Here is a 25,374-nt window from a genome sequence, read left to right as displayed (position 1 = left end):
TCATTGGTTTAGCCCATGGGTTCAGCGTCACCGGAGTGCACCGTGCAAAAAGGAGAATGGTGGCGGCGGCGACGAATCAGCTCCAGCCTCGCGTACACAGCTGTAAACACTAGGGTGGCGAGGGGCGCGGGGACAGTGTACGGTGACTACCTGGCCTTACCAATCCGTGCTGGCGCTTGCTCCGTGAATTTTGAGGTATGAGTAATCGTGCTTTGATTCGTGACCTTAAATACGAGCTTGGGTTGGTGGAATAACAGGTCGTGGTGAAGAGAGGTGAGTAATGATAGCAGACAAGGCCAGGAGGCGGCACTGACAGACCCACCCACGCCTCCTATCACTGCCCCGAATCCCGTTCCTGGTGAAGGGCACTCTGGCGTAACCTTAGTCACCCTACCCCCTCCTTTGACTATAGTGCCACGTGTTAAATTATTTGCATGAACATTAGTTTTTAGGGATCAATACGTTAGTTGTATAAGAATGTCACAATTCTCTAGGCTAAACAATTTTACGTCTTTTCAGGTGAAGGGCATTGTGATATAACCTTTCCTTCCTCTTGATTACAGTGCCATATGTTGAATTTTGTGTATGTTAAGTGATTCAGGGGCTAGATGTGTTTAATAAGATCTCATATAAATCAAAATTTTACATGTACCGTTTCTAGTGAAGGCACTCGGGTAGAGGTAACCTTTTCATAGTCTGAATTATGTTACTAGACTCTGAATTATGTACATATACAGGGTTTTCTTTTTTACTTCTTTAATAAGGATGTTACTTTTTTTTTTTAGACTTAGACCTAATTAAACTTTGTTTATGATGAAGGGCTTTTCTGATGTAACCTCCCCCAGATGCCCCACACACATTCAGTCAAGTGCAAATGCAAGGGTTTTTGAAGCAAATTATGCAGTTAGGTTATACTCCTAAACTTATTTAAACATAAACACTTAATAGCCCTGCTTCTGGTGAAAGGAACTTCAGAGTTTAAGATTTCTTGGGTCTTAGATTCTTTAAAAATATCCTTAGTTAGCTTAGCAACTTAAAATTTATATTCTTTCAAATGCCCTTCAATTCTCTTAGCATAATTATTTCCTGTTTTTCTTGGTGATAATTCTTTCAAAGTATACCTAAGCTCTCATAATTTATGTACTGAAATATTTAATTTAAGTTTTCCTGTGGATAAATTCTCTGACATATCCATAAACTCTCGAATATTTAATTCATTATATTCTTTTTAGGTATATTCTTTTAAGGATCCCTTAAAGTCAGTTTAAAAAAGTTAATTTATTTTCTTCTATAATTAGTACTACTTTGTATTCAAAACAGCTACTGGGTTTATGTTAGCACTGTAGTGACAACTGGGTGAAATTTTGGCTGCCATGGTACTGTTGTATACCCTGCTTGCCATCTGTGAAGTTCAAACCAAATACAGATGGTGAATCTCTTCCTTACATAACAAATACTTCCCTTGGGAAAGTCTTTCATGGAAAGATTGACTATTATATAACTTAATGGTAGAGAAAATTACTAAGGATAACTTGTTAATACAACCTTAAGATGATTAAAACTGGAAATAGACAACATAATGAGGATGATTAATAGCCAATTAAAATTTTAAAGAATGGACAAAGCTGGAATAAGATAAAATAAAGAGGCCTGTAAGGAACTGGCAAAACTGAAATGAGGCAGAATACTGAAGATATTTGTTTATTTCATCTGGAAAGTATGAACAAAGCTAGAATGAGACAAAATACTGAGATAATGATTGATTTAATTTGCAAAGAACAAACAAAAATATAATGAAAATCAATAAGTAATGAACCTTGTGCAATTTATATACATAAGCTGAGGTGCAGTTGCCAAACTCAGAAAAAAAAAAACTTCCATGAAAACAGCAATAAATATTAACACAAAAGAACAATATTGGTGTGAACAGGAAAATTTGAAAATAAGATATGGGAAGATAAGGTGTGGACTTCTTTGTCTTACTAGGAGTGATATAATAAAGTATATGGCATAAAATACCAAAAAATTAAATCAGCTGTTGTAATGGTTAGACACAAACACACACACACACACACACACACGGAGAGAGAGAGAGAGAGAGAGAGAACATTTGAACATTTATTAATAACTAACAATTAAAGTTGGGAGGTATATACATATATACATAGTGAGGCTTAATGTGACTGTAGTTAGCCTTTTTAAAGCAGAGCTTTTCAGGCAAAATGGTGAGTAATAATGGGCAAGTAAGTAATGTGGCAGATGGCAACAAGGATATAACATGTTGTACAGTTTATTTCCAACATTACATACTATGATTTATGAAGGTATTTACAATAAATGCTTACAAAACAAATATAATAGATAAATATGCAGTTATAATAGAGAGAGAGAGAGAGAGAGAGAGAGAGAGAGAGAGAGAGAGAGAGAGAGAGAGAGAGAGAGAGAGAGAGAGAGAGAGAGAGAGAGAATCTATCTGAGAAGGGTTAGGCACACACACACACACACACACACACACACACACACACACACACACACACACACACACACACACACACACACACTGAGTACAGACTCAGTGCGATTCCCACCATGGTGCGAGCCATCAATCAATAGTATTTCCCTCCTAGATTAGACTTACCTTTAGGATTAATGTTAAGTTTTTCCCCATCCCCTATGTACATTTTCAGTTTGTCAACTGCCTAAATAATAAACCGTTTATTATTATTATTATTATTTTTTATTATTACACACACACACAGACAGAAAGAGAGAGAGAGAGAGAGAGAGAGAGAGAGAGAGAGAGAGAGAGAGAGAGAGAGAGAGAGAGAGAGAGAGAGAGAGAGAGAGAGAGAGAGAATCTGTCTGAGAAGGATTAGGCTTATGAGAGTACAGGAGATTATTACTCTTAAGTTGTGTGCTATGTAAACTTAACTGTGAAAAAGTTTTCCTAAAAAGTGTTAGGTGTTACTATTCCAAAACAGTATAGCAGTAAGTGTTCTGCAGCCATGAGTTTTGTATTTCTTTTAGGAAAAGCTCTCTTTGAAATGACAAGGAGGAAAACGTAAGATGTTAAAGTTACATAATATAGTTATAAATATAAATTCAACTACAATGTGCAAAGGAATCATATCAAATGCTTGTTTCTGAAAGCTTAACTGTGCTGTAATCTTTCCTGAGAGAGTTTGTGGTGAATAATTTTAATGTCTTTGTTCCATCAGCAGTTTTGGGAGGATCTGAAGTTGTTTGCAAAGATGTTTGGAAGGATACTTGTTCTTAGTCTGCTCTGTGTGGCACTTGCTGACGACTTCTATGAGCTGCTGGGTGTTCCAAGAAATGCTGATGTTAAAGATATAAGAAAGAAATTTAAAGAAAAAGCCCTTTTGCATCATCCAGACAAAAACAAGGTATTTTAATTTTTGTGATAAAATTGATCTGAAATATTTCAAATATTGTAAGAACTTTCAAACCTGTTGAATATTAAGATGTGATATTTTGTAATTTTATGGCTTTCTCTGTGGGCAACCAAGATAGTGTACATGACTTGTTTGAGTTTACATATTTTCTTTTGATAGGATGACCCTGAGGCACATGAAAAATTTGTACGAATCAACCGTGCTTATGAGGTTCTCAAGGATGAGGATCTGAGGAAAGTGTATGACCTCCATGGTGAAAAAGGTCTGGATGGAGGAAGGTAAGATCATTATACAGAGGAATTGAAATTTATGAATAAGCTATTTTTTCAAAATCATTTGTAAGATGGAAGTCATAAGTAAGAATCAGGTACATTTTTTTTGTAAATATTAGTTTGCATTTGTAAATTTGGTAAAAGGACAAAAGCATTTCATTTGTAACTTGAAGATTTGTAAATTGAGGTTTACTCATGTGGTATTTCTAAATATATATAATGCTAGGGGATGTGAGAGATGGAAGAAAAGTAAGATTAAAAATGTTTGATTTAGCTGAGAAGATGAGATCAAGCAGTGAATGAAAGTATAGTATAAGTTATTGGATGATGAAATGATTATTTATTAATGGTTTTCTCCTTTAATTCCTTAGCCTTATTAATGGTTCTAATGTTTTGGAATTGCTTGGTAACTAGTAAGTAAGGAAGCAGTCTCATAGGATGCTGATGTTTTTTCTGGGTTGCAGCTCAGGGCACCAGTATCACTCTTGGAGTTACTACCGGGACAACTTTGGTATCTACGATGATGACCCAGAGATCATCACTCTTAATAAAGCAGATTTTGGTAAGAAAAACTTTATCATTAAAATGCGGATTCATGAAACTTTTCTTAAAAAATGTACTGAGAAGCACAGTAGTTTGTTGTGTAGATTATCAACTTGACTTAAATTATTTGTTTTGTCTCCAGAACAAAGTGTGACAGGATCTTCAGACATCTGGTTCATTAATTTCTACCATCCCATGTGTTCCCACTGCCACACCTTGGCTCCTGTGTGGCGGAAGGTGGCTCGGGAGTTAGAGGGAGTGGTCAGGATTGGTGCTGTGAACTGTGATGATGACTACCACTTGTGCTCCTCGCAGGGCATTCGCTCATATCCAACACTTGTGTCCTATCCAGGAGTAAGGATATCATGAGTTTGAAAGATACCTTCACTTGGGAATTCTTCAATAGTCTGAATCATCTGCTATATTTACCTGGCATTTCTATAATAATATCAAATTATTTTCTTACTTGCATATCTAATTTTCTAATATTAATCTTCCTTTGTGATATATTTGAACTACAGTAAATATTCTTTAATTTTCTTGGATTGCTACTGAATTGCATTGTTAAATTTCCTCTCATGTAGTCAAAATATCATCTTTCAGAATGTTCAATACAAGGAAGACAAGAGCAAGAGGCTGCTAGTGAACTACATGCTGCGGCAGGTGAAGACAAAGGCGGTGCTCCTCACCCAAGCAGGCTTGCAGGATACACTAGCAAAGAAGCAGCATGCTGACAAACCCTGGATTGTGATGTTCTATGAGACAATGGATGAAAAAGAAGAGTCCTGGGCACTACAGACTAAACTTAGTGCAATATTTGTGAGTATAGTATTATTATTATTATTGTTTTGTTTCACTTTATATAAAAAGAGATGAAAGCAGAACTAGTTTATGAGAACAGTATAAGTCTAGTTTTTTATTAAGTTATTTTGAAGTGGATACACACATTTTATCAATTTATATAATCATATGCAAATTCATCATATAGAGTATTAGGAACAAAAAGTTAAGATACCTTACAGTTTCTGGAAGAAAAGAGAGATGTATAAGAAAATTGAGTGATATTTGAGAGAAACAGAGCAGATCAAACCACAGGAAGAAATTGAACAAGAATGCATCAGAGAGGTGCAGCTGCAAAGGCAACTCCTAATCTTCAACTATAACCAAAAATGAAACCAGCAGCCCTTTTAAGCACCATATTGTAACCTACACCATAATTATTACTGCATAAGTTTAATCATCTTCAAACCAATTTATTTGTAGAAATTGTCTTCAATAGACAATTTTTTCATTGAATATTTGCTACCTTGCTAGTTTATGTGGAATTCTGACATACAGAATGCTTACTGATGGAGGTTTTACTGTATAAATATTTTCTGATGGAAATGGTGAGAAGGCAACAGATCTGCTGAGCAGATTCACATTTTCAGTCAAATTTCTTCATGCAATTAAAATTCACTGGCAGAACATATTTTACACATTCCTAATCCCCTTTTTTGGGAATATATAAACTTAGCAACTTGAATTCAGGTTTCAAGCCCAGTTACTGTATATTAGGGAATTGATTATTCTCAAGGCAAAGGCTAACAGCCTGATAAAGGAGCATCATGATGAGTTATGTACATTAGTTTGCACTTTAATGGCTTGATCTTGATAAATCAACAACACCAGATCTTGCTCGCAGCTGTGTTGAAATATATCCATTTTATCATCTGATCTCATTATTTTCATAATTATCATCATTTGTATTTTCTTTGATAATGAATTATCATCTTTATTGTTATCTGTTGTGTTTTCTGGCAATTTAGTCTCCCTTATTTCACCTTTAAGTTCTATAATTCTTTGTGGAGTAGTGTTAGTGGAATATAAATGAGAATGTTGCAGTGGATAAAGGGTGTATCACTCAGAGAACATCTACAAAGTGAAGAAGTGAGGAGAGGAGTGGCATGCATTACCCAAGTGATAAGAAGATAAAAATATTAGATGATTTGGTCTCGTAGTAAGAAAAGAAGACCTGAAACTGATTGAAAGACAATGGAGAAAACCAGTTGAGGGAAGAAGATTGAAAGGAAGACAGAGAGTGAGATGTGGGAATGGAATTGTGATAGAACTGCAAAGAATGGGGATCATGGAGGAAGATGCAAGGGACAGAAACAAGTGGAAGATACTTGTACATAGCACTAACCCCTGACTTTTAGGAGATAGTGAAAGGAGAAGAATAATTAGTTTTGTATGTCCTCTTTTCTTCATAATTACACCACTAATCATTGTCTGTTCATCTTTTACTTGCTTGTTTTACTTGCTAGATGCTATATTGCAAAGTAATAACATCTAGCATAGACTCTTACATTAGTATTGTTATCTTGTGTTTAAATGATTATCTTAAACTTTTCTTTTTTTTCATACAATATCATAAAGAAGGGTCGAGGATGGACATAAAGGAATATACTACATGAATCATTATGGAATAGTACTTATGAGGAGTATACAGGGTGTAACATGAGTTTCTGCTGATATTGCTATGGATACTGCCTGACTGTTGTGAATGTATCTCCTGCCCATATGAATTTCATAACACGACTGGTAAGCAAGATCTCAAAATGGATATTTGCATAGAACATTTTGTTTAGAATAACCTGTATTTTCACCTCTAGCAGTATTTGCAGAAAATCATATTACACCCTGTAGCTTATCAGTACCACATTATTCAGCAATATAGTGCTTTAACACATTGATGAGAAATTATTTTGTTATGTTTATTTGTAACATCTTGGCTTTCCCTGCAATGAGTATTTATGACCTCAATATCTTTAACCCCTTCAATACAAGGATGTGTTTGCAGAGTCTTATCACTGCCCATAATGCATCCAAGGACACATCTGCAGCATCCTGGTTCATTTCAGCTCCATTACATGTTATTCCTTCTCAGATATGGTGTGAGGCCTCTCATAATACAGGTCATATATTATGAGGTCTTGATTACCTTGAAATATTATTATTATGTTGGAATGTAAATGTGTTTTTATGCACTCAAGTGAACTTTAGAAGGTAATATCTGGCATGAATTGACAAAAAAAAAAGGCAGAAAAATTTTAGTGTTGATGTATTTGGCACGTGCCTCACCTCAAGTTGCCACTACATATACATACATATGGTCTCTGCCACTACCTCCTGGCTCAAGGTCACATGTCGCCTACTACCTCTCTCCCTGTCAAATACTCTGTCCTCCCTTCCCCCTCATTCTCCTCTTTCCTTTCTTCCTACAATCTCTGCTTTCCACACTGTTTCCTCCACTGGATGTTGTAAAGAGAGAGAGAGAGAGAGAGAGAGAGAGAGAGAGAGAGACCTAAAACAGTTTATTTAATATAGTTGTATTCAGTGTAGGGATTTCAAATTTTATAACACCAAGTGCTTGTTTCACCCACATGTAGTGAAGTGGTTAAATTTTCCATGACCACACACAACCAAACTAATATATTCTAACACCTCAGCTTTTCTATGTAACATAGTATTTGTGATATTCTCACACTGATATGTCTCTAGTATCTTTGAATTCCTTCTTTCATGTTTCATGTCATTTTGGTGTTCCTTGGGTTATAACAGTTGTATACAAAATACTCTGTCAAAAACAGAGGCTCAGGTGTATGGTATAGCACTGTATTGGTAACTGCAACTTGCCTACTTCACAACTTGCCTGTCATTGTGTAGGATGTAAGGTGATATTGGAAAAATTTAATAAACATAAAAAGTGCTCTGTACATTCAGTTTTTGTTCATTATTTTCAGGATGGCTTGGTCAGTGTAGGCTTTGCAGAATGCTACAAAGAGGAAGATTTCTGTACAAAGCTTGGCTTACATTCTGGAGTGATGTTCTTTGATACTGGAAAAATATCTGAGCAAGGTACCAAGATACAAAGCCTTGATGCTCAAGAAATCTCTAGAGAGGTTCTGGGATTCCTACCTGAAATGAAATTACTTGATGATGAAACTTTCAAGGTGAGAAATGTTAAAAAGTTGATCTTCTGTCCATCAGCAGAATTACAAGTAATCTTCATGGAAGAGAAAAACTAAATTATGAATATTATGAAAATATTATATTATATTATATATGACTTTAATGCTTTAATTTTGGGATGGAGAGTGACTCAGGAACCAAAGTTTAATCATCAGATGAGAGTTTTAGGGAGACAAAATTCAGGTTATCGGAGCTCAGAGGGAGAAAGGAGGAAAAAGAGATGTTATGTCTTTTCAGACAGAAATGAGGTTATATATAAGGATAATTGTGTTGTATAAATGTAAGTTGTAGACTCATTTGTTTATAGTCTTGAGATAGTGAATGCTCTGAGATAGAGGTACTTGAGAACAATCACTGCCAATAATTGGTGTGAGTAAATGAGGAGAACAAGATGAAGGAAAAAGTTGATAGGGAAATTTATTTGAAAAAGCATTTCAGGGATGCCATATGAGTTTGAATTAGGGAGAAAAATGAAGGAAGAGGCATTATTGACAAGAAGTTACATTTTCACTCATTATAGCTTGGTTTTATATTTCAATTTCTCAATTTGTTAGAAGTTTGTTTATTTTAATTTATCTCTTTATTTTGTGGGAGAGGTTTTGTAGTGTATCAAGATGCATAAGGGAAAAACTGAAAATTAATAATTTTTTCATCTTCAGGAAATTCGTGAGAAGCTTGATTCTCATGAAGAAAATGTGTCTTGGCTCATCCAGTTCAGTGGTGACAATGATGATGATGCTTTTGAGGTGAGTAATGCAAGGGACTTTCTGCACAGGGACTGTGTATGATTTTCTGCATTTGTGTTTATGGACTTTGTTAGATGATTTATGGGTTCTGCTGCAAGTGTTTATAGAAGATTTGCACTTGATTCACTGTAATGGAGATCTAGGTTTAAAACTGTTCATAGAATCATCCCTTTATGTTTTGTAAAAGACAAGATAATTTTGTTTGCTTAGTGCTATATAGTGTCTGCAGAAAGTATTGCACGCTCCCCCCCTTGCCTTTTCTTGAACGTTTCATCATATTTGTCATTTGTGATGATTGATAAAAGAGATAATTCAGCTACTGGCATTTATTTAATATTTTGTCATATTGCTCTTGACTTGGATGACCAATTTGAGATGTTCAGGCATTGATTCAGCAAGGTTCTTGGAGTATTCCTTATTCTTACTACAATGCTGAATGGATGACATGTTGTGGTCTGCAAGACGATTCTTTGATGTAAGTCCAGCAGTTCTTGATGGGGTTGAGGTCTGGCGAGTTCCCAGGCCAATTAAGAGCCTGGGATTTTTCAGCCATTGCTTAACCTTTTTGGCTTGATGACATGGAGAGCCATCGTGTATGAACATTACAACCATGTAACTTGTGTAACTTGTAGAAAGGCAGCATATGATGCTCCAGCACTTGCATGTAGTGCTCACCTGTCATTGTTTCATCCTTAGGAAGGAAATACAACCCTCCATGTCCCCCATCACCACTAAATGCACCCCACACCATTACACTAAGAGGGTGTTGTGTGGTTTTACTTGTTTACTGAGGCAAGTAGTAGTCAGAGTTCTTGGGATCTGAAGCTGCTTTCATTTCTAAAAAGCAGTTCCCTCCATTGGTCTTGAGTCCAGTCCTTGTATTTTGCATGCAAGTACAAATCTTTTCTTTTTCATCTGCTTTGTAAGAATGTGTTTGTTGGCTGGCCTGAATGTTGGTAAGCCAAGCTCCTTCTGTTGCCATTCCTGGATGGTTCATTCTGAGACATCTCGTAACACATCTGGTGCAACTTCAGTTCACATGCTTTAATCCTCAGATTCTTTATAAGTTTATGCTTCACGAGGGTATCAGTCGCCTTTGATGTCTTTCTCAGCCTCCCAGACATTGGTTTTCTTATAGGTATGGTGTCTGGAGGGAGGCTGCGAGCTGCTGCAACCAGGTAGCGAATGGTGCTTTCATGTCACGCTGTATGCCTTGAAATTTCTTTTGTTGGCACATTTTCAGTCTTCCATGCCAAAATTCTGGTCTTTTCTCCATTGGTGAGGTTTGTTGGAGCCATGCAGAGGTGGAATAGGGTGTCATGTAATGGAAACAAGTATCATAAATTCTCTCTTCATGACAACTAACTGAACACTAAGGTGGGTATTGTCAGCCCCCAGACATACCCTCACCTTTCCTGCACTCATGGCAGCAATACCAGACATATAAAAACAGCACAGCTTGGTTCTGTTGAACAGTAACCTAGCACACCATAATTTGAAGATTTCAGTCAGTAGTGCACATTACTTTCTGCACACACTTTAATGAAAATGATGTTACTTAAAATAACTGAACTTAAAATTTATCCACAGATACGCAAACTGCCAGCGCTGGTCCCCTCATTGAATCTTGGAAGAATTAAGTGTTCACAGATGAAGAAGCATTGTGATGACCTATACATTGGGAAGACTCCATCATTTATGCTTCTCAAACCAGGTGGAGGATATGAAGTTCATCATGTAAGTCATTTTGATTATGGTGCACAATATAGTGAAAAATCCATTTGCTCTCCTTTTTTTGGTATTACAGATTTTTAATTGCTTTACCCATTGCTTGTATTAATGTGGAGAATAGTGAAATGGGAATTCTGCTTAGTGAAATTTCTTGCCACACACACACACACACACACACACACACACACACACACACACACACACACACACACACACACACACACACACACACACACACACACACACACACTCAGCACACTCAACTCACAACTGAGAAGGCCCTGGTTCAAGTCCTGGGTGTGGTGAGGCAACTGTGTAAGCCTCTCAGTGTGTTCACCTAGCAGCAAGTAGGTATGGTATGTAGCCAAGGTATTGTGACCTCACTCTCCTGGTGTGTGACATATGAATAGTCTCAGTCTTACCTACTACCTAAAGATCAGTCACAATGAGCTCTGAACTCTTTCTGCAGGGGAATGGCTGGCTGGATGACCAGTAGATGACCATAAATGAATGACACACACAGAGTGGACATATAGAGGGATGAAAAATTGCTTTAAAAGATGAGAAAGGAGATCACTAGTAAAAGATGAAAAGTTTGCTTGGAAAACAGTAAAAAATGGCATGCCACAAGGCTCATTACTAGCATCAATAATGTTTATTATTTATATAAATAATATGCTAGAAAGAATTGATAGCTACATCATCCTATTCACAGATGATGCTAAATTACAGAAAGAAACAATAAGTTATGAAGACTGAAATCCCTACAAAATGACTTGAATGAAATTTATGAATGGAGCAAAATATGGGTAAAAAAATTCAGTGTAAGCAAGTGTCACATGATGGAGATAGGCAGAAGTGAAAGAAGACCAGAATGGACATACAAGATGGGAAACAAATACATCAGAAAGGTCCAGGAAGAAAAGGGTCTAGGAGTAGTAATGCAAGATAACTTACAACCAGAGAAGCATATAGATAGAATATTTGGGAACACTTACAAATTGCTCAGAAATATAAGAACAGATTTTCACCACATGGACAAAAATATGAGAAAAATAATCACTACAATAATCAGGCCTAGATTGGAATATGCAGCAATTGTATGGTCTCCATATAAGAAGTATATAAACAAGCTAGAAAGAATAAATACAAAGAATAGCAAAGAAAATGGTGTCAGAACTTGAGGAATTAAGTTATGAAGAAAGATAAGAAAAAAATAGGCCTACCAACTCTGGAACCAAGGAGAGAAAGAGGAAATTTGATAACTACGAGTATCTACAAGTTGGTAAATAAACTGGAAGTAGATAATGACAAACTGTTACTAAAAGAGACAAGCAGTCATGAAAGTAGAAGGTGACACCCATACAAGTTGGGAAAATGAATATGTTTAAACAACACAAAGAAGAATAGTTTTCCAGAAAAGCACATTGAAGTTTAGAATGGACTAGAAGAAGATATAGTTTTGGCAACAAGTGTCCACAAACTGAACAAAAATTATAAGTGTACACACACACACACACACACACACACACACACACACACACACACACACACACACACACACACACACACACACACACACACACACACACACACACATACATATTTCCCTCCTAGATTAGACTTACCTTTAGGATTAGTGTTAAGTTTTTCCCCACCCCCTATGTACATTTTCAGTTTGTCAACTGCCTAAATAATAAACCGTTTATTATTATTATTATTATTATTATTTTTACATACAGTCCATATTTATTTCCTGCTTGGTGAACAGTTGCACATAATCCAGACAGCTAGGATTTAGATTTCTATACCTCTCAGTTAATCACAATACTTCATACCTTTAAGTTGATCACAATAGTCAGTATGTGATCATTTTGGATACTTAAAGAAATCTATTTAGTTAATCTGTGGTTTATAATGCTTATGTTAATTCTTTTCAGTGATGCATATTTATGTTGCAGGGGAGGCAGCTGGCTCATGACATTGCAGTGTTTGCACGGGAAGGAGCCTCAGCGACAAACTTTCAGATCCTGACACCCCAGAAATTCCCAAAGGTGCTGAATGATGGGTCTACTTGGTTTGTGGACTTTTATGCCCCATGGTGTCCACCATGTATGAAATTACTGCCAGAGTTTCGCAAGGCCAGCAAACTTGTTGACTCACCAATAAAGTTTGGTAAGAATAATTTAGCAGAGTGCATGATCTTTACAATCATTACTGACAACCATGAAGCAAAATGAGCCTCCTTAATGATTTCTGCTTTCCACAAGAATAAACCAGATTTTGTAAGAGTCCTAATTTAAAATTCAGTGAACCTGCAAATTATATAAAGTGTTATCAAAAAAATTCTGCACTACACCTATGAATATCAGATAATGTACTAGATCCATATTTGGGTGTCATGCCTTTCAGCCTTGTGCTGCTTTACATTGCTCTCAGTGCCTGTGCTATGAACTGAATACTCCTTAGTCCAGTTCTTTGTGCTTGTTATGCATCATCTTTGATTCCTGCTGAATCTCCTTGACAGTGTTGAAATGGCAACCTTTCAGCTTAGACATCTTGGAGAAGAGGAAGAAGTTGCAGGTAGCAAAATCTGGTGCCTAGAGTGAATCAGGAGAGATAATTATGTGTTGAAGTGAGCAAAACACACGCACTTTCAATGCATTGTGTGAATGAGCACTTCATCATGTTGGAGCATAACCATTGTGCCATTGTTTTGGTTGTCTGCCTTTTTTTTTATGCAAGAAGGCATAAGAAGGCCAAGGGCAACAGAAAATTGTATAAAGAAAAGCCCCACTTAATCTTCCTCTTGAAAGAGTTCAAGTCATAGGAAGGAGGAAATGCAGAAGCAGGCAAGGAGTTCTAGAGTTTACCAGAGAATGATGAATGAATGAAAAGAAGATGAATGATTGAGAATACTGGTTAATTCTTGCATTAGAGAGATGGGCAGAATAGGTTTGAGAGAAAGGAGAAAGTCTTGTACAGTGAGGCTGTGGGAGGAGAGGAGGCATGCAGTTAGCATGATCAGAAGAGCAGTTAGCATGAAAATAGCAGTAGAAGATAGCAAGAGATGAAACACTGTAGCATTGAGAAAGAGGCTGAAGACAGTCACTTAGAGGAGTTGATAAGACGAAAAGCTTTTGATTTCACCCTGTCTAAAAGCATGGTACGAGTGGAACCCCCCCCCCATACGTGTGAAGCATACTCCATACATGGACGGATAAGGCACCTGTACAGAGTTAGCAGCTGGGAGGGTGAGAAAAACTGGTGGAGATGACTCAGAATGCCTAACTTCATAGAAGCTGTTTTAGCAAGAGGTGTGAAGTTTTCAGTTTAGATTATGGTGTGAAGTTTTCAGTTTAGATTATAAGTAAAGGACAGACTGATTTTATACTTCAGATGGCCTAGAATGATACAGTAGAACTTAGCTCTGACAGTTGGAGTAAGAGAGACAGATTTGCAGTTTAGATCTCCACCACTTTAAAAAGCATAACAGATTTGCTTTTGTTTGTACTTCTCACCTGCTTTTGTTCCTTTGACCTTGAAAGTTGTGGGCTTTTCCATTCTGAAGGCTTGTTCAGTTTGTGAATCATAACTGTAGACCTGTTGCTCATTACCAGTGACAAGATTGGATTAATCTGAAGTTGTTTAAGGGGATTTTTGCAGACTCCAGTACAATGATGCTTTTGCTCAAGGATCTATAAACCGTGCTTGAACTCAACAGTGACGCAATGTATGTTCAAAGTGGATGTGAGAATTGTCTGAGCTGATCCTGTCGATGAGTTGATAAGAATTTTACTGGTTGTGATCTGGTATTTCTGATGCACAAATCATGCAATTTCATAAGCTTTGCTGGTCTTCCAGATTCACTCATTCTCCAGTAATGTTCTCCTCTTCTTGAAGTACAAACACCATTCAAAACATAGTGTTCACTTTGTTGTATTATTGTTGTAAGCCTGTTTCAAAATTTTAAGGATCATGTTGCTAATTTCTTGAGTTTGTCACAAACTTTGATGTTTGCTCAAGTCTGTGATCCATACTGAGATTGCATCAGAACACATGAATGTGGTCACAAAACAGTGATACTGAGCATATTAAGCCACAACCATCACTGCTTGCTTCTGCTGTGTATGGTGGCAATCACTTGCTGTTTGTTGCATGGACAATACAAGTAAGAACTTTTGATCATACATCAGCAACATCAAGAAACATCCTGTCATTTGTTACAATCATACGTTTTATAAGCAAACTTGTACATATCAGACAAATATAAGAAAATCCTTGTAACATGTCTAAGTCTAGCCAGTGCTGCTGCTGTGAACTTTTCAAGTGTTGCATGTTAAATGAATCAAATGAGATATTTGTAGTACATTAGAAATAATTAGTTGAATTGTCTTGCCTCAGATATAAAAAAGATTGAAAATCCATTATGAAAAGAACATTATAAAGTTAGTTACATTAGTAATGATTAGACAAGAACATACTACTACTGAAAATCATATAAATAATGATTTAATGACTGATTTTGTTCTCAGGAAGCATTGACTGCACACTACATCAAGACCTATGTAGCAAGTTCAACATTCACCAGTATCCCACCACCATCCTGTACAACCAAAGCGTACCTCATGAGTACTTGGGTTACCACAGTGCTGCAGACATTGTTGCATTTGTGACTGACACCTTAAATCCAGTAGGTAAGTTTGAGGCCTTCACTGTGCCATTGATTTGAATGCCAGATTAGTATGTAACCTCATACAAACATATTTTTGAGTTTAGTATAATATACAAGCATATATTATATTATTCTCAGATGGTTATTATATAGTAAAGAAAACCCAAAATTAATTAAGACAATTAAAGTTTCTGAGGAGAATTCCATTCTTAAATTTAACTGGACCAATGGGTGTAGCAGCATGTCTCTGTTCTTGAATGCTGTTCTGCTCTCATCTGATGTTTTAATGGTTACTTTTTTTGAGTACATGAGCCATTAGGATCATTTGTAACTGCAAACAATGAATTACTTGATTTAATGAACTACAGTACACAGACAATTTATGCAGTAAGCAAGATATCCTGTCATTGCTCATAAATTGGTTATTTGTAACTGCAAACAATGAATTACATTTGATATAATGAACTACAGTACACAGACAAGTCATGGAATATGCAAGATATCCTATCATTGCTCCAAAATTAGTTAAACAGTGTGATAGTCAGAGCTACTGGATGATTGTTGACATTTCTTTGAATGCTGGGGCAGTTACATGGGGTTTGTCTGGGTTCATAATTTTTGAAAGACTCTGTACATGGTTTCACAGCATTGTTTACCTGATATTGCCTTGCCAGGCTGCATGGCCTTTCACAGCTCTTCTGCACTGGTCTAGATCTTTGAGGTGGCTCTGTACTATTTATTTCAATGTTTTCTTGAATCTCTCTCTCTCAAAAAAATTAGACTACTTATATTAAAAACTCTTATCAACCTTGTTCTGATGACCTTCTCCAACTGTCATCCTCTCTTTAGGCTCAAACTACTTCCATCTATCAGATATTGCATCTCTTCATCTCCAGGTTATCCAATTGAAAAAATTCATGCATTTTAATACAAAGAATAATCATGAGATCTAAAACCTAAAAGCTTTGAGAGTAAAATTAATATAATTAAAATTTTTCTCACACAGTTGTGGAACTTGACATTGAGAAGTTTGACAAGTTTGTTGGTAATAAACCCCGTGGAGAAGTATGGGTAGTGGATTACTTCGCTGGGTGGTGTGGGCCATGCAGAGCTATGGCCCCTGCTTACAGGAAGTTTGCCCGCATGATGATTGACCATCCACTTGTGCATGTTGCAACTATAGACTGTGCAGTCTATGATGGACTCTGTAGAGAGCAAGGGATTAACAGCTATCCATCCATCATGTTATACAAGGCATCAAGCTATGGAACACGAGCACCTATGTGAGTAGTCTCATTTTGATGTTGGGACTTACTTCTTTGAGTTGTACAGTACTTAATTTTCTGTATGTGTATTCTGTCTGTATTTCATATATACAGTAAGATTTAGAATATTTCCTACATGTCAGGAGGGAGCAACTGATATAGAATGAGGACAGAGGGGTAGAAGTTATTTTGTAATAACTTTGTACAACCATAAAATAGGAAGGAAGCACAAAATCCATGATTTTATTTTGTTATTTATTTATTTTTATGCTTCTTTATTATTCTTTAATATTTTCTGCTGCATTTTCTTGTTAGAGAGGGGTAGACAAGGAATGAATGAATTCAGAAACGAAGGTGGCTAAGTGTTTAAATTTAAAATGAGTGGGAGAATAAGTCTTGTTTTGAATTCCTCTTTGTGTGAAAAAGACAAGTTGCATAGTTTAGAAATTAGTAACTGCTAAAAGAATGTATATCCCACTTGTTTTCCCACCAGTGTCTTGCAGCTTTAAGACATTTTTATTTAACCTAAATTGGTGGGTGGTAATTATATATAGTAAACCTCACCTAAATCAGAGATGAATATCTCAGATATTAAATAAGTCAGACACTTTTGTGCCCTTGGATATGTGTCAGATATCTTGGATTGTCACCCAAATGTATGGGAGAAGATGGCTACTCGTGCACTCAGATAGGCACCTGATATCTTGGATTATTCTCCAAAATATATGGGGAAAGTTGGACACTTGGTTAGGCATCAGATATGTATCTAATGTACTATTCTAGTGTAGAACATCAAATCCTGTGTTATCCTGAGTTATCCAAATGAAGGTATAGGAGAAAATAACCACTGACTGAAATGACCCTTGGTTTTAACACAATTACAAGAATAGAAGAAACTGGTGAGATGCACGGTGCCACTGAGAGAGGCAGCAATGACTGTGATGCAGCCATTGCTGCCAGTTCTTAAGAGAAATATTTTCACAGTGTACACCAGGAAAGATGAATACATATTTGAATATTAAATATTAAGTACATAATTTAAATATCAAATATTAATTTTTCCTCTATGCAGTGGATAATACATAACCACCTGGTGTTTACAGTCACATGCACTGGAAACTGTCTGCTGTCTGTACAGTCTTTGTCCTGCTGTGTCATTTACAATTATAACTTACAATTAGTATTTTGTGGGCATCCCCTTATGCTTCCTACACTCTTCCACACATGCAGGACAGGAAAGCTGTCAGCAAGTGCCATGAGATGTGGGGCAAAATTTTTTCAAGAGTAGTGAAGCACAGCTTGTAGCCTGGCCACCATAGAGCAGTTGTGGCTATGTAACTTTCTTTTTATAACAGCCCAGAAATTCTCACTGGGGGTTCAGGTCAGGAGAATTTGCATGCCAGGCATCAAATAATGCAACCTTAAATGCTGGCTGTCTCTGAAAATCTTGCCTTGTCACTCCATATATTTGTTGTGGAAAACAAAACTCTTCTCTTGCTGGGTGATAATGACCACAGGTTTGTGCAGTGTTGCATAACTGTGGTAGTGAGGTTATTGTGGATGCTGCAAGATAAATATCCTTACAGACACATTGCACAATAGTCTTGGGCTTTCTCATTTTATTTTCTGGCCGATACTCAAGGACTGCATTCTAGTTTATGGGTACCAGTTTCAGAGTTCTAAGGGGAGTTTTATGTGTTTTTTCTTGGGATTTTTCTTCTGTGGTACATTGTTGTTGCCTTCTTCTGTCATCTGTTTCATGTGTCTTTGAATTTGACAGACACTGACATTGGTCTGCTCTGAGATAGTCTGTGTAGTGTCCAGCCTTGTGAAGGGACATGATAGCTATAATGTCATTCCTTCAAAATGCTATGTAGTGAGCCATTGTCTGTTAGAAAGCTGAACAATAGTGTAAGTGCAAGCCTAGTGGGCAGATTGTCAGCAGAAGGCATCAGCAAGTACAGCTGTGATGAGCAATTGTCATTTTAGCCCATCTCTGAGGCTGAGTTACTAGATATATAATAATTTTATTTGAAGCACTTGCACACAGCTAGAACCACTGAAATCCCAGTTCCATAAAAAGGGTCCAAAGCAGTAGTCAAAAATTGAAGGATAAGTGTCTTGAAACATCCCTCTTGAAGGAATTCAAGTCATAGGAAGGTGGAAATACAGAAGCAGGCAGGGAGTTCTAGAGTTTACCAGAGAAAGGGATGAATGATGGAGAATACTGGTTAACTCTTGCATTAGAGAGGTGGACAGAATAGGGGTGAGAGAAAGAAGAAAGTGTAAGAGAGATGCTGGCCTCAGGCAACAAAAAATTTATAAAAAAGGTCCACTGAAGGTACTATTCCCTATAGGGGAGCCAAAAAAAAAGGATCATCCAAAATTTGATGTGTCTCAAAATCTCCCTCTTGAAACAGTTCAAGTTAGTAAGCAAAAATATACAGGGAGTTGCAAAGTTTACTAGTAAAAGAAATGAAAGATTGAGAATACATGTTAACTCTAGTGTTAGGGAGGTGTACAGAATAGGGTTAATAAATATAAAGCTGTGTTTGGTGAGGCCGCTGGGGAGGGTTGCATGCAGTTAGCAAGATCAGAAGAGCTGTCAGTGTGAAAGAAACAATAGAAGATAGCAAGAAGTGCAGCTTTGCAGTAAAGAAAGAGAGGCTGAACACAGTTAGTTAAGAGGAGACGAGTTGATGAGATGAAATACTTTTAATTACACCCTATCTAATAGAGATGTGCAAGTGTGGGGTGTGTGCTTATAATGATTAATATGTAATATATGTAATATACTTTTTACCCCAACAGTAAGTATCAGTGGCAGTCAAGGAGTGCTGATGCTTTCCGTCAGTGGACCTACACTCATCTTCCTTCCATAGTGGATGAACTGGATGCTGAGAAGTTTGAAAGTCTCCTTCACAGCTCCCAGCCTTGGATCGTGGATTTCTTTGCTCCCTGGTGTAGTCACTGTCATGCTTTTGCTCCAGACTTCGAGGATATTGCTAAAGTAAGTTACTTCATCATTGGCTAATCTGAATACAACTAAATGAGATAGTTCTTTTAGTAACTAAGGTGCACCATGTACATATGCTTAATCTCTTCCATTTGTCTTGCTAAATGCAAGTTGGCCAGACATATGAATGAATTACATTAAGTACATATTCATAGATATGATCATGATTAAGAAAAGACTTCTGAAAAATTATCATAATTCAATAATTTGACATTATGACTAACAATCAGTAAAATATGAAAAAATGAGGTAATATTTAGACTGGTTTTAAATAAATTATGAACTTTTAATAAATAACTATAAGATCAAATTTGATCAAATTTGTGAAAATATTTCCTTGATGCTCCACAGCTGGGCATATTATATACCAATTATTAGTTGCAGTATTTGTAATTAACAAATAACGTAGTTACTTTTGAAAACCCATGATTAAATTTATTTAATACAACTAGCCCATATATTCTGATGGAATCCATTCAGCCAGTCAAGAGCAAGTGCACAGAGCTTACTCAGTAAATTTTTCCCTTAATATAAGACAATTTCATAGATCCTTTGACTGTGATTATCCCTTTGAAGGAAATTCCATGCTATATAAATTCAGTCTGTCCCCCTCCCATATTCTCTCTCTCTCTCTCTCTCTCTCTCTCTCTCTCTCTCTCTCTCTCTCTCTCTCTCTCTCTCTCTCTCTCTCTCTCTCTCTCTCTCTCTCTCTCTCTCTCTCTCTCTCTCTCTCTGTGACTGTAATATAATTTCCTGGAGGCTGTTCTTTCACACATGTCCTCACAGCACTATTCCTTACCACTTTGTGCTACCAACCTTGTCATCTCATCGTGTCTGATATCTCTTACAGTTTGATAGTTAACGTAGATATCAGTTGATAAAATTACTCTTAATGTAAGCCATTACTGATCGGACAGCTGTCAAATACTTTGTTAACAATTGTTATGCTTTCATCTCTTGAGTAACTAGGATCTAGTTATATTTTCTTGCATTTTCTTGCATCATTCAAAATAGGAATCATATCAATGGATTTCCGGAAAAAAATAAAATAAATTTTTCTTTTCTAGGCTTTAGATGGTGTGGTAATGGCAGGGAAGTTGAACTGTGACCTCTACAGGAGGGTATGTCAGTCTGCAGGAGTCAATGCTTACCCAACAGTGTATCTGTACAGAGGGTCACAGTCACATCATCGCCAAAATGCTCGTGGGTTGGAGTTTCCATCCTTAGCCAAGCAAGATATCATAAACACAGTTCCTCGGTGGCTGCCAAAGAATAAAATACGTGATGAATTGTGATGCAGATAAGCTTAAGGTATGTGAGGTCATACAGCATGACAGTGGGATATGCTGTGCTGAGTTTTCTATCTTGAGAATTATATACCTAATTTTTAAGTAACAAATATGTACTTTATTTAGGCTAAATAATTTCACTTTTTATTATGTTTACACTTATACCTTGCTTTCTCCAGAACTCTCCACTTTTATATTTATTTCTAAAAGCGATATTTAAATTATATTTTTAGTGTTGTAATGGTTGTGTTGGTTGGCAACTTTGTTGTGGGCTTATGGGCCTGAAATGGATTACCTAACATAGATAGTAGTAGTCATAGTTATGTTTATTTAGCATTCTCCACTGTAAATTATTTTCCTCAGTTTTCTTGCAGTAGTATTTATAGTGGTACATGAATGTGTTTCTTGAAAAATAGGTGCTATTAATTTTCTCTGGAATCAATTAACATTCAGTAAGTATATAATTTGGTAAGAAATGTCTCAAATTTTTATGACATGCCTGTATGAAAATATGTAGACAGGAGTATAAAAACTGGCTTGATTTATTGGATGATCTTGAATGCAAAACTGGCATGCACTAAGATTTTGTGTGCCACAAAGAGTAAGATAGGATTTTATGCAATATTTTTTCACCATTGGAAATTATATATATGGTGAAAACAGAGGGACATGTAACATGAGTTGACAAGCAGTGAAAGAAAAAAAAATGTTAATACCAGTGCCAGAGAAGAATGAAGAACTAAGTTGATAGTTTTACTGAAGAAGAACTTTTAGAAGTTTCTGTTGAGTTCATTCATTTGGCTGACATCATATACTTTTATCATTTTATATATCATATATTTTTATCATATATATCATGAGATTCATTCATGTCATAAGCAAAATTTGGGATCTGCCACATTATTGGCAATAGTTTTCTTAAACCATTCACTCCTCTTTATTCCAGTAAACCCTCACTAAGGGACAACCTCTGTGGAATATCTGAGTTACCCAAAGATGTAAATATGATGTGTACTATTGGCCATGTGCACACTAACCCTTAATAAAAACATGTTTTCACTTGTATCTGTCCTTGCTCACCAACACTCATTAATACATGGTTATTTTACAAAAAATATAACAAAATATTGTAAAGATATACCTAATAGTGCTGAGTTATCTGAAATAAAGTATATTACAAGTAACTGCAATGGATGAAACTATGAATTATTACTTGCTATTGAGTAACATGTAGTAACCGTAGAACAAGTGTAAGCTTAAGCTATCCAGAGTTGATGTAGTGTTGAAACTACTATTTATTCAAAACAGTCTTGCAACACACACACACACACAACAATGAATTACCCACCAGTAAGTACATAATGGCAAAGATATAGGTACACTTAATACAGTTAGGTAAGGGTTAAACTGTGCAAGCATGTGTGGATGGTTGTATGTGACATACCATCTATTGTTTTAATGGTACCATCCAAATTCTATCTGTAAATCTTCAAATAACCCTGATATTCATCCAGGTTATGTGTAGGCATCTGAGGCCCTGAAAGCATCCAGGTTATCTGATCATAAAATGATACAAATTAGAGGGGGTTTACTGTTCATTAAGGATTTCCTGTAAATTAATAGTGATGAATACATCATGGCCATCTCACCATATCTGTGACTGTCATTAATGTAGAAAATCATTAATTGTTTACCCTACATAAACAGTATTTAGAGGTGGCAATGTAACCAGAGAAGATTGCATTGTCTAATAGATGGGAAGCAGAGCTCAGCACAAAAATTGTGATTTTGTGTTACTTAGTGACACACACTTTCTCATTTCATACACATCATCATGATAGTTTTATAATGATAAGGATTTTTCAGCTTTGAGCTTTTATGAAGGTGTCAAGATTAATCCAAAAAGATAATGATGAGTATATATGTGTTTGGGATAACTGTGCTGGCATAATAAGTGAACAGTTTAATTTTGTAAGACTCAACTTCAGTACTAGCAGTATTTGATGCCATCTTTCTTTCGATTAATCAAAGTTAACAGAATATCAGGTTGAATTTTAATAAATCATTATTACCATTGCCATTGTATACATATTTTATATTAGTGGAAAATATCTGAAAACTTCATCAGTGTTCATAATCAGAAACAAATTGTCACTTGTCCATTCTCAGACTTAATAGACATTGCATTGATAATTAAAATTTATGGTGCTTTAAATAATCACGTGTATTAATATATATTAAATAATGAATATATGCATCTTAAGCATTTCAGAAAGCAGAACAGCTGATGGACAATTGCTATAGATAAAAATTATTTTCAATGCCACACAGATATACCAGCCATTTACAATGATTGCAAGAAATAATAGAAAATAGAAAATATCATTGCAAGATCTATTTTTATATCATTGCTTCATTGCAAATACTAGTGGTGTTATAGTCATGTGTGTTATAGTCATGTGTTTCTATGGTAGCTGTGAAAGCATCTCTTAAAGTCAAATTTCTTGTAATCCTAAGTAATTATTTTCTGTGGAGGTAAAAGTAATTCATTAATGAGTTGTGGTAAATCTACTTACAGGGAAGGAAAGGCAACTTTGTGCCCATGATGGAGTGTGCTGATATGCTAAATATATATTCACCTTCATTTCCATGACTTAATATGAGATAGCAAATTTAAATTTGGATGGTTAAACTATACCCATAACAAAGGAATGCCAAATCCAAAGTCCTTCATTAGGAGGCACTTTCCCAGCCATGATAGACTAGGGAAACAGGATGTAAAAAAAATAAAATAAATAAATAAATAAATAAATACTGTGCCACACATTACAGTAATTTCGCTTGTAAATTTCAGCTAAAAAGTAGAGAGAGGCCTCACATGCTAACTTGTGTAAATGGTTTGTCTTAAATATTTTTTCATATATCTTTCATGAAAGATATTTTAGATCCACTACAGTGTAGATGTTGATGTATACCAGCTATCATCTTGGTATTATGCTTCAAATTATTAAGTTCTATCAATAGTCGTGCCAACCACTCTATGAATTGTGATAAAACCTTGTGAAATGTTTCTCCTTTATGAACAAATGTTTGTGCAAAATAACTGAATAGATTTTGTACACTATTTTAGTATTATGCATTTCTATAATCAGTTATTGTTAGCATGTATGGACTAACCAGTCAGTATTCAGGTACAGTATGACCATTCTGTTACTTTAGTACCCTTAAATATTCATGACAAGATTGTTTTCAGGTATAGAATATGTTGAATACAAGGAGAGAAAGTAAATTAACAAAGTTTCAAGCTTTAACTTACTGGGTTAGTATTCCTTATAGGAAAGTACTGTTGACATGAGAGAAAATGTTACCTTCTAAGTCATATCGTCTTCAGTCTGTTTTTAAATTTTGTTGAATCTCATGTTTGCACGATTTATATGCTTACTTTACATTTTTATGTACTTCCAGAATGAACTATGTTGTATTTATTACACAATTATTTGTTTGTTATGTCATTTATGGCAGGTCTGAGAACACCATTTGTTCCCATTAAAGTTTGGAAAACAGGCAATGGATTAATTTAAATACTAATGTAATATCAGTTCCAGTGTTCTAATAATGCGTGTTTAGTTTCATTCCACATTAATTTTAATTATCTGGGGAGTGATTACTGCAGAGTGTGAAATTGAACCATCATGCTGCACGGGTCTATGTTTTCCATGACAAGTGATCCATTTTACCTGCTTATTCTGTTGTGATACACCTGTATAACTATGAATGAATAAAGTATGGATGTGTCTGAAGAAATCAAAGGAGTTATGCATACCTTTGCCAAGATTCCATCCCAGAATGTAATGCATATGATGGTCATTTCAAGTCCCCCCCCCCCCAAAAAAATAAATAAATAAATAAATAAAAAAATTCAGATTTTACCCATTTCATTAAATTATGGTGAAGTGTATAGACATGTGGTGGTGCATTAAGTGTTTTGTTTCTGAATACAAATACCCTATAGATTACAAATACTGATCAGGCAGTGGGTGTAGGTTAAGGTATAGGAAAAGTGCACCACAGTGTCAGATGGTGACAGGGAAATGCCTTATCAAGTAAAACAGTGCATAATAATTGAATAAAACATTTGGTAGCATGGGTTATGTATACATACTTTCAAAAAGTGTTCCTGTACAATGCATGGCTAGTTAAAATTGTCAACAGCATATAAGTTAATGTCAATGAAATATACAAGTGTTAAAGTCAGACGAATAAGGAAGAAAATGCACTTTTTTCCTTTATCATGAAATGCTTTAAAAGAAAAATATCCAGTTATTTTTTCTTTCATGAAATTATATATATATATATATATATATATATATATATATATATATATATATATATATATATATATATATATAT

The 25,374-nt window shown here is 35.7% G+C and overlaps 1 protein-coding gene across 3 annotated transcripts; it reads left to right on the top strand.

The window, feature by feature from the left end:
• On the top strand, positions 1 to 24,841 carry LOC135105546 (dnaJ homolog subfamily C member 10-like). Of its 3 annotated transcripts, XM_064013754.1 has the most exons (15): positions 1 to 195; positions 3,219 to 3,404; positions 3,573 to 3,691; positions 4,150 to 4,247; positions 4,371 to 4,582; positions 4,832 to 5,047; positions 8,014 to 8,223; positions 8,902 to 8,988; positions 10,579 to 10,725; positions 12,681 to 12,894; positions 15,255 to 15,416; positions 16,401 to 16,677; positions 19,471 to 19,669; positions 20,743 to 20,986; positions 21,911 to 22,023. In XM_064013754.1, exons 1-14 carry the CDS (start codon positions 16 to 18, stop codon positions 20,968 to 20,970), a joined length of 2,535 nt encoding a protein of 844 aa, XP_063869824.1. In that variant the 5' UTR covers positions 1 to 15; the 3' UTR covers positions 20,971 to 20,986; positions 21,911 to 22,023. The 3 variants fall into 3 exon arrangements, with proteins under 3 accessions (XP_063869824.1, XP_063869825.1, XP_063869823.1); XM_064013755.1 differs by having other exon boundaries at positions 3,222 to 3,404; positions 20,743 to 24,841; XM_064013753.1 differs by having other exon boundaries at positions 20,743 to 24,841.
• Positions 24,842 to 25,374: the final 533 nt, after the last annotated feature.

Source organism: Scylla paramamosain, chromosome 12, assembly GCF_035594125.1.
Source record: "Scylla paramamosain isolate STU-SP2022 chromosome 12, ASM3559412v1, whole genome shotgun sequence".
In the NCBI taxonomy this organism is placed as follows: domain Eukaryota; kingdom Metazoa; phylum Arthropoda; class Malacostraca; order Decapoda; family Portunidae; genus Scylla; species Scylla paramamosain.
The sequence above is the reverse complement of the archived record's forward strand: the minus strand, read 5'-3'. Positions and strand labels throughout refer to the sequence as shown.